Here is a 10,098-nt window from a genome sequence, read left to right on the forward strand (position 1 = left end):
GTTTCTCTCTCTGGGAGATGACCCCCCCATCCTCCCCATTACTGAGCCAAGAAATCTTGGCAGTTGGTCCCCCATTACTGAGCCAAGAAATCTTGGCAGTTAATACCAGCCAGCCCCGGAGCCCATCCACGCTCTGTCCACGTGTCTTCCGACACCTCTGGCCTCGCGCCCTGTCCCCGCCTATTCCCCTCACCTCACAGCTGATGCTCCCCCCATGCCTCTCAGCCTCCTGGCCTCCCTGCCCAGGGCCGCCTGGCAGGCAGCCCCCAGATCTGTCTTCCTCACACAGCACTCCCCGTGTGTCACGCTTGCCAGGGCCAACCGTGAACTCATCTCGGCCCGGGCCCACCCCACCCCTGGCAATGGCTACAGCCCTGCCGTCCACCCAGTCGCACCTCTGAGATGGAGATCCCAAACCCTGGCACTCCACCTCCCTCCACCCCAGCCCTGTGGCTGCCACCCAGACGGTCGCCTCGGCCCCAGGTCTCTGCCCGAGACGCCCCTGATGGGAGACTCATGTGGAGTTCCTCACCCGGCACCCTTTGGGGGTTTGTGCTCTTGTTTCCTCTTGCCACCCTCGTGGTGCTGTCAGTCACCACCAGGGAGGGTATGGCCAGGATGGCCTGTCAGAACACTCAGCCCCCTCCCTGAGGCTTGGGGCCCCTCAAGCACATGACCGGGGGAGCCTGGCATCATGGAGACACCAGCACTCAGGGTCTCCACCTACGAGGAGGACAGGGCAATGCACCCCGGTCACACTGTTCTGCCCAGCAGGGCTTTGCTGGCCAGGGATGATGTCAGCCTGTCGTCACTGGCACCGTCTTTGCCACCAACAGAGCAAGCCAGTGTGAGAAGAGACCGAGGCAGAGGCATAGGTCCCGGGACGTGGTGCAAGCCTCTGCTTCCCTGCGGCCCACTGCCTGAGTCACCTCTGCACCTTCCCCACCATGGGAGCCCAGAGCTCCATTTCCAATGGGGCTGATGCAAACAAATTGTCGTCACTAGTGTGCCTGTCTGGCCTTCTCAAGACCTGGCCCTCCACCCACCCCTGAGCTGCGACCACCACCACACCCTTGGGACTCAGGACTCCCGGTCCAGGCAGCAGCTCCGTCCTGCCTCACTCCTTGCTCAGGACCAGCTCAGCAACCCAGAGAGCCCAGGGCTCTGCTGTCTCCCCTCAGCTGCCCCCGGCTCCGCCAGGACAAGGAAGGGGACTCCCTCTGGAGTCCGTGACAGGCTCCTCTGACATGCAGCCCCCACAGCAATCCCCTCCTGTGTCACCAGCCCACGCCTGGCACACCATCAAGGCCTGAGGCTGATGGTCCCTCCCACCCTGCCCACTCCCCTCCAGGCTGCTGCTGGCGTCAACTCTCTTGCCTGCTCACACCCCATCAGCTCCTGGGCTTGGCCCACTGTCCTCTCTAAGCCCTCACAGCTGGCTGGGCTGGGCTACAGGCTTGTGCCCAGCCTTCTCCTGACCACACATGCACACGCACACAGCCCTCGGATCCCAGCAGCCAGCGAGGGGTGGCACAGTCCTGGCCAGATTTCAGAGGAGGTGCCTCATGCAGGGCACTGCACTCCCTCCTCCAGGAGCCCAGCCCAGCGGAGCAGGGAACTGGCTGCATGCTGGTCATCTTCCCCTCAGGGGACCCATCACCCAACCCTGGATAACCTCGAGCCAGTCCCAAGTGCCATTGCCACCAAGCAGCAGTGGGGCTTCCGGGCCAACAGAGGTGCTGCTTTACCTTGGGAGGACGTCCACGCTGCTGCCCACTTTCCCCACGTGCAACCCCAGGGGAACTGGAACAGGACGCCCGGCCAATGTTCCGTCCAGAAGTCCTGTTCCAGCCTCCCGCATGGGGGCCCGGGACAGCCCTAGGAAACCATGCCGCATCCACCCAACTCAAGACAGGCACGGCCCCACCTACCAGGGCCCCCTCGAGGGCAAACACAGCGGCAGGCCCTGTCTTCTCCAGCGGCTCCATGCGACGGCGCCAGCGACGGCGGCGGAAGGCGTCAGTCTTGCGGTACTCCAGGTGGAACTTCCAGCCAAAGAGCGAGGCATACTCCCAGCCCTCGCCCTCAGCCTCCGCCTGCCGGTGCTGTACAGAGAAGGGACAGACTCAGAGGCCGGGAGGCCGGCCTGTGGGGAGGCCTGGGCTCCACGCCAACTGTGCTTTCCTGCCCTCCAAGACTCCCCACCTACTCCCACACTAGCACCTCCAGGCGGGAAACCTAAGAGGACCACCTGAAGGAGGAGGGTTTTGGCCAACTTCTCCAATAACAAGAACCCCAGGTGAGAAAATCAGGAGAGAGAAGTCTCCATGGCTGTGGAGAGAAAGGAGCCAGAAAGGGAAGGTAGACTGAAGCAGTGATGAAAACCCTGGGCTTTTAGTTTGCTTGTTTATTTGAGTTATGGGTGGACTTCATGAATGAGAGGTTTTCCTGTCATTTCCTTTTTCTTCTTCACATCCCAGCTTATAAAATGGAAGTGAGGCTGCAGTTCAGAGGCAAAGTCAAGCTCCTACCTGCCAGCTTCTAGCTGCTAAGTGAGTCTGCTGTGGGGGCGTCTGCACTGCCTCCAAGGGGCTCCTTTCCCAGGACTGTCCTCAGACACCACCCGCAGGCTGGGCCATAGCACAGTGGTGAGGGCTGGCCTCGTGACCAGCTGCATCCTTCCAGGAAGGGTGAGGGCACAGGTGCAGAGGTGGAGGGTGCAGGCTCACGTGCCTCGCCAGGCTTTCCTCTGCCCACTGGTGTCCCTCAGGGAGAGAGCTGAGTCTGTCTGGCTGACAGCACCAGGGGCAACTGGTCACCCAAAGCTTTGCCTCTCCCTGAACCCGGCGACCTTCCTCTCTAGATTCCTTCTACCCACAGAGAACAGAAGGAACCTAGTTAACGCCAAAGTCTACTCTTAGAGCTGGGGAGACCTGGTCACTGAGCCAAAATGCAACTTTTACTTACAAAGGAAACATGTAGACCAAGAAGGTGGAGGAGAGGGGCGCAGCGCTGTGTAGGTCCTGGGCACCTGTGTGACTTCAGAGGTGTGTGTGCTCATGTACCCCATGCGGGCACACTGGGCCGGCCTGTGTGCGTGCCCTCAGGCAGGGGCTGCTGCAGCCCACCCTAACCCCCATCTGTGGCACACTCACCGTGCACTGTCCCAGCTCCCAGCAGCCTCAGCTCCAGGCCTCCAGTTGAAGGGAGCCCCCAGCAGGGAGAGCTGTGCCCTGTCCCGGCAGCCCTCAGCCCATGATAGACGCTGCAGGGTGCAAACCCCAGGTCCCTCGCCTCCTGGAGGTGCGCACGCCCCATGCCCACAGCTCAGGCCAAAAGTGACTTTGCCCAAGGCCACATCCTTGTTCCTCTCACTCCTAGAGCACTGCCTCAGGGACATGGAGCTAAATCCTGCCCCAGCCACTGCCTCCAGGAAAGCCAGCCAAGGACGCAACCATGGACATCTCTCCCTCTTCCCGATCTGTGTGCAAACTCCATGTGACCTCGGGAGTAGCCACAGACCTGTGGGGGTATTCTCTGTCTGTGGGCATCCGTGTGTGTGCTGGGTGTGACCTGTGGGCCTCTGTGTGTGTGTGCCGGGTATGATCTGTGGGCACGTGTATATGGCCTGAGTGTGACCTGTGCATGCACTGGGTGTGACCTGTGAGCACCTGTGTGTGCTAGATGTGATCTGTGGCATGTGTGTATGACTTGGCTATGATCTGTGGCTGTCTGAGCATGATCTGGGTGTGACCTGTGGGCATGTGTGGGTGTGCCGGGTGTGATCTGTGGGCATGTGTGGGTGTGCATACCTCGAATCATGATGAGAAAGAGAAATGGACAAAAAGGATTGTGGAGGCAACTTCCCTTTCTCTTCTTTGGAGATTGGGCCATCCGTGTGTGTGCTGGGTGTGACCTGTGGGCCTCTGTGTGTGTGTGCCGGGTATGATCTGTGGGCACGTGTATATGGCCTGAGTGTGACCTGTGCATGCGCTGGGTGTGACCTGTGAGCACCTGTGTGTGCTAGATGTGATCTGTGGCATGTGTGTATGACTTGGCTATGATCTGTGGCTGTCTGAGCATGATCTGGGTGTGACCTGTGGGCATGTGTGGGTGTGCCGGGTGTGATCTGTGGGCATGTGTGGGTGTGCCGAGTGTGATCTGAGCATGATCTGGTGTGATCTGTGGGTATCTGTGTGTGTGCTGGGTGTGATCTGTGGCATGTGTGTATGACTTGAGTATGATCCGTGGCTGTCTGAGCATGATTTGGGTGTGATCTGTGGGCATGTGTGTATGGCCTGGTTGTGACCTGTGGGCATCCGTGGGTGTGCCGGGTGTGACCTGTGGGCATCCGTGGGTGTGCCGGGTGTGACCTGTGGGCATCTGTGGGTGTGCCGGGTGTGACCTGTGGGCATCTGTGGGTGTGCTGGGTGTGATCCGTGATTAGCCTGAGTGAGTCGCACCTGCCTGTGTTCCCATGGTTGCTAGCTCCCCCCGCCAGGGACCTCGCTGACTCTGACCCACCAGCCCTGGGCACACTCACCCTTTTCAGGGCCTCCATCTGGCTGAGGTCCCTCCTGCGCAGGCGGACCCAGCGTCGCCTTCGGTGTGTGTAGTACATCTTCTCAGCGGGGACCCAGTGCTTCGGCTTCCGGTCCGGGGGGATGGTGATGCTGTACTCCCAGCCTGTGAGGGGACAGTCATCACCCGCCGCTGACCAATTCCCTTCTGTCCAAGACCATCTCTCAGTGGAGGGCATGTTCACAGACTCTTGGTCCTAATTTGTGGCATGCAGTGTGGGCTGCCTTTAGGAAGTCCCCCAGTGAAGTAGCCACGAAGGCCCTCAGAGGTGTGTTTCCTCATGTACCCCATGCGGGCACACGGGGCCGGCCTGTGTGCGTGCCCTCAGGCAGGGGCTGCTGCAGCCCACCCTAACCCCCATCTGTGGCACACTCACCGTGCACTGTCCCAGCTCCCAGCAGCCTCAGCTCCAGGCCTCCAGTTGAAGGGAGCCCCCAGCAGGGAGAGCTGTGCCCTGTCCCGGCAGCCCTCAGCCCATGATAGACGCTGCAGGGTGCAAACCCCAGGTCCCTCGCCTCCTGGAGGTGCGCACGCCCCATGCCCACAGCTCAGGCCAAAAGTGACTTTGCCCAAGGCCACATCCTTGTTCCTCTCACTCCTAGAGCACTGCCTCAGGGACATGGAGCTAAATCCTGCCCCAGCCACTGCCTCCAGGAAAGCCAGCCAAGGACGCAACCATGGACATCTCTCCCTCTTCCCGATCTGTGTGCAAACTCCATGTGACCTCGGGAGTAGCCACAGACCTGTGGGGGTATTCTCTGTCTGTGGGCATCCGTGTGTGTGCTGGGTGTGACCTGTGGGCCTCTGTGTGTGTGTGCCGGGTATGATCTGTGGGCACGTGTATATGGCCTGAGTGTGACCTGTGCATGCGCTGGGTGTGACCTGTGAGCACCTGTGTGTGCTAGATGTGATCTGTGGCATGTGTGTATGACTTGGCTATGATCTGTGGCTGTCTGAGCATGATCTGGGTGTGACCTGTGGGCATGTGTGGGTGTGCCGGGTGTGATCTGTGGGCATGTGTGGGTGTGCCGGGTGTGATCTGTGGGCATGTGTGGGTGTGCCGGGTGTGATCTGTGGGCATGTGTGGGTGTGCCGGGTGTGATCTGTGGGCATGTGTGGGTGTGCCGGGTGTGATCTGTGGGCATGTGTGGGTGTGCCGGGTGTGATCTGTGGGCATGTGTGGGTGTGCCGGGTGTGATCTGTGGGCATGTGTGGGTGTGCCGAGTGTGATCTGAGCATGATCTGGTGTGATCTGTGGGTATCTGTGTGTGTGCTGGGTGTGATCTGTGGCATGTGTGTATGACTTGAGTATGATCCGTGGCTGTCTGAGCATGATTTGGGTGTGATCTGTGGGCATGTGTGTATGGCCTGGTTGTGACCTGTGGGCATCCGTGGGTGTGCCGGGTGTGACCTGTGGGCATCCGTGGGTGTGCCGGGTGTGACCTGTGGGCATCTGTGGGTGTGCCGGGTGTGACCTGTGGGCATCTGTGGGTGTGCTGGGTGTGATCCGTGATTAGCCTGAGTGAGTCGCACCTGCCTATGTTCCCATGGTTGCTAGCTCCCCCCGCCAGGGACCTCGCTGACTCTGACCCACCAGCCCTGGGCACACTCACCCTTTTCAGGGCCTCCATCTGGCTGAGGTCCCTCCTGCGCAGGCGGACCCAGCGTCGCCTTCGGTGTGTGTAGTACATCTTCTCAGCGGGGACCCAGTGCTTCGGCTTCCGGTCCGGGGGGATGGTGATGCTGTACTCCCAGCCTGTGAGGGGACAGTCATCACCCGCCGCTGACCAATTCCCTTCTGTCCAAGACCATCTCTCAGTGGAGGGCATGTTCACAGACTCTTGGTCCTAATTTGTGGCATGCAGTGTGGGCTGCCTTTAGGAAGTCCCCCAGTGAAGTAGCCACGAAGGCCCTTGCCCAGGCCGGGGTGCCCTGACACGCAGCTGTCCCCACCAGCACACCAGGCGGGGCTCCCAGGCTCTGTGGGCAGCCCACCTTGCTCATCGACGGCCCGGTTGAGGTCTGTGGACCATTCTTCATCTTCCCACTTCCAGCCCAGGGGGCACTCAATGTCATCCTTGGGAAGCACCTTCTCCCCATTCTAGCAGCAAAACCGGACAGGAAAAGAGGACAGGAGACAGACACAAATTAGCAAGAGGAAAAGCCACAACTTGACAACATGCATCCTCGGAACCCCAGAGAGAAAGGCAGAGCTCCTGGGGACCTGTGTGACTCAGAGCCAGTATCCTGCCCCATTGGGCCCCTCGCTGTCCCCCTGGAAACAGAGCATGGGCCGGACAGTGGGAGCAGGGCAGATGATGTCCTAGCCTTCTCTGAGCCACAGGCCCTCTGGAGTCCCGATGTCCACGATTTCAGGGAAAACAGACCCTACCCACCCCTGAGCGTCCCCTACCACATCAGTGTAGTTGTCACTCATGTAGATCCACTGGCCTCCAGGGAGCCGAGTCTGATTCTCAAACACCTCCTCCACGAAACTCAGGTGACCGGCATCAGTGTCATGGAGCAGGCTACGGGGGAGGGCCAGTCAGCGCCTCCGCTGAAGAGACCCCACACCCCATCAGCTACCTCCAGGACCACACCCCAGACCTTGGCTAACTCGCGTGTGTCAGCCTCGCCCCAACCAACAGAGTCGGAAGACACAGGGAAGGGAGGAGCAGAGACATCAGAGCACAGAGCAAAAGGGAGACCAGGGATGCCTAAAGACAGTCGTGGCCCAAAAAACCCATCTCTGGGTTAAAGGAGGAGTTGGGGAGACCAGCCAAAGGCACCAGAAGCCGGGGAGACAATTGAAGCTCGGTGGATGGTTAGAGAAATATAAAATGTTGCAAAGCTGTGCACTTAAGAAAGGGAGTACTTGACTATCTTATATTTCCATTTCTTTAAAAGAAAAAAACAAAAAACAAAAAACAGTTGTCAGATGCCAAACAGGGGAAGAGAGGAGAACGAGGCAGAAATGGCAGTGAAGGAGGACTGATCTGAGGGGTCGAGAGGAAGGCCTGACAGACCCTGTGAGTGCTTCAAGCTGTCTTGAACACAGGAAGGATTAACATGGAGGGGCGTGTCCTGGGGTCTCGGAGGATGGAGTCACACCAATGCGCTGACTTTGGTTGGTAACAGAGGACTTCCTGGTTGTTAGAGTCTTTCCAGGACGGTACATGCCCAGTGAGTCCCAGCAATGGGAGAGTGAGTCCCTGGAGGCTCCGAGACCAGTGTAGGGGCCATTAAAGGCAGGGGGATGGCCAGAGGGGGTGGTCGCTGGTGGACAGTCTGGCCTGGTCCTCCCCTTCCCCTTAACCCACAACTCACGTCTTCTCCGGACACACGAACCAATCTCCTGCCCAGGCCCAGCCGGCTGAGGGGCGGAAGCTATCCTTGGGTAGTTTGATCTTGCCTGTGACGTCGGAAAACTTGGGGTAGGTGAGGCCTGTGGTGCCCCAGTTCCCAACCAAGGCCAGCTTGGTCTGGTTCTCATACTGGAGGGTGAGCGAGAACGAGAAAGAACGAGAAGTGAGTGGGAGCCACAGCAGCTCTGGGGACGGGCAGGAGGGGGCTGACAGGCACTCACGGTTTCAGCAAAGACGGAGAGCTTCCCCTCAGCAAACTGATTGAACTCCTTCTCATCCACAGAGAGCCCGAACCACAGCTTGACCCGTATCTGCACTGGCATCCGGGCTCCTGGCACTCCTTCCATCGGATACTGGGTACCAGAGAAGAACAGAAACCCAAGCCCCCTTCAGGATCAAGACGTCCCTACCAGAAGAGGAGAGTTCTCCACACCCAGCCATACCAGCCTGACACCCTTCCCACCCCAACTAGGTGTGTGCCCTGTTGGACAACTTATAAGAATTAATGGATGGTACCAGCAGTTAACACAATGGCTATGTCGCTGGATTTCCATGTAGTCGACCACGATTCAAGTCCTGGACCCGGCGGCTTAAACTCACGCCGGGCACCTGTGTGTACGTGCCCAAGGTCCCGAGAAGAGAATGGAGGAGAAGGGATTGCGGCGTGGCCATCCCCCCTGGGGGATGATGTCTCACTTTCTGGCTCTCTGTCTCTCTCTGTTTTTCTGGCGAGCCCACGCGCCCTATAGCAAAAACCTCTCCAAAAAAAAAAAAAGAATTAATGGAAATTCCTAACTAAGACATCTTCTCCCCTCTGCCAAGATTCATGCCCACCAAAAGAGAAGACGACACGAGCCCACATCCAGGGGCTCTCTGCAGAGGTGCCATGTCGAGACCAGCCTCCCTCACTCTCTCCTTCCACCACACCCTTATGCTGTGCTCCTTAGAACCACACTCTCCAGTGGGACTTTCTTTTTTCTTTTCTTCTTTTTTTTTAAATTTTCTGGAAAACATGTACACTCACCAATAAAAGAGAGAGGACTCCCTAGTGGGGATGACCACACTGCAATCCCCTCTCCTCCATTCTTTTCTCGGAGTTTTGGGCACACACACCCCCAGTTTTTCAAGCCACTGGGACTGAGACACGACTGTACAGTCGGCCATGTGGGATCCAGCCACCCTAACCACCATGCCACCTGGCTGTCCCTCAGTGGAATTTTCTGCTGTGATAGAAATGGCTTATATCTGCACCCTCCGATATGGTAGCCACCAACCCCAAGTGGCTATCGAGCACCTGAAGTGTGGTTAGTGTGACCGAGGAACTAGTTTCTGTGTAGTTCCGTTTTAATTTAAATAGCCGTGTGTGGTTACCATTTTGGACAGCACAGTTCTAAAACTTATCTCTAAGGAAATACAATGATACAGGTCTGAAAGGCAAAGAAATTAAAGCCTCCCACTTAACTTTCATTTTCAGTTTTTTTTTTTTTTTTTTGGCTGGACATTAGTGTATCATCTAATATCCCCACCCTTTCAAGTGCTTATCAGCGTGTTAACCACTATTCGCTGGTCTTCAACTGCTTTTATCCGGAAATGTTCAGAAGCCCTGCCAAAATAGAATAACCACAACTACCCAACGTTTAAAAATTATTCTCCGCAATTACTTCACCACTTGATTGAAACCAAAGGTCAGATACGCCCTGAGGAGCAGAAGTTGCTCGCCTTTAGAATAACACTTTGTCCCCTAGAGAAGGGGACATGTAAAGTACCCCAAAGTACCCAGGCCTCGGGTGTCTGAGTCTGGTGGAGTGTGTCCTCCGTGTCCTTGGGGAGGTCAGTGAGGGAGCAGAGAATGTTGGTGGGTTTGGAGGAGGAAAGTGAAGCTGAGGTAACAGGTCCCAAGCTGTGGCTGGGGGAGGCCTGGTCCTGGAAGGAAAGCCCCAGGCAGGAGGCTCAGAGGGAACGGGCCATCTCACACTTCCCCACCGCAGACCAGCCCCTCTTCCCTGGTTCAACCTCATGAAGCCTGCAGGAGCCCAGAGCCCACGTGTCACCTCGAGCCCACCCCAGGCCGCTGCTTGCTTCAGCTGTCCTCTCCCCAGGGTGGTTAGTTGCCTTTTCCCCTCCAAACCACCAGCCCCAGGGAGATGGCAGG

The 10,098-nt window shown here is 57.9% G+C and overlaps 1 protein-coding gene across 1 annotated transcript in view; it reads right to left on the bottom strand.

Moving 5' to 3' along the window:
• The window catches only part of DYSF (dysferlin), a gene marked incomplete in the record, with an annotated part of 243,950 nt that overhangs the window by 122,010 nt on the left and 111,842 nt on the right, over positions 1-10,098 (bottom strand). Inside the window, 6 exon segments of the mRNA XM_027772968.1 lie at positions 1,932-2,105; positions 6,195-6,337; positions 6,577-6,682; positions 6,995-7,109; positions 7,909-8,075; positions 8,168-8,299. Coding sequence (XP_027628769.1) covers positions 1,932-2,105; positions 6,195-6,337; positions 6,577-6,682; positions 6,995-7,109; positions 7,909-8,075; positions 8,168-8,299 — 837 coding nt within the window.

The sequence above is a fragment of the Tupaia chinensis genome, unplaced genomic scaffold (genome assembly GCF_000334495.1).
Source record: "Tupaia chinensis unplaced genomic scaffold, TupChi_1.0 Scaffold000316_1, whole genome shotgun sequence".
Taxonomy (NCBI): Eukaryota; Metazoa; Chordata; class Mammalia; order Scandentia; family Tupaiidae; genus Tupaia; species Tupaia belangeri.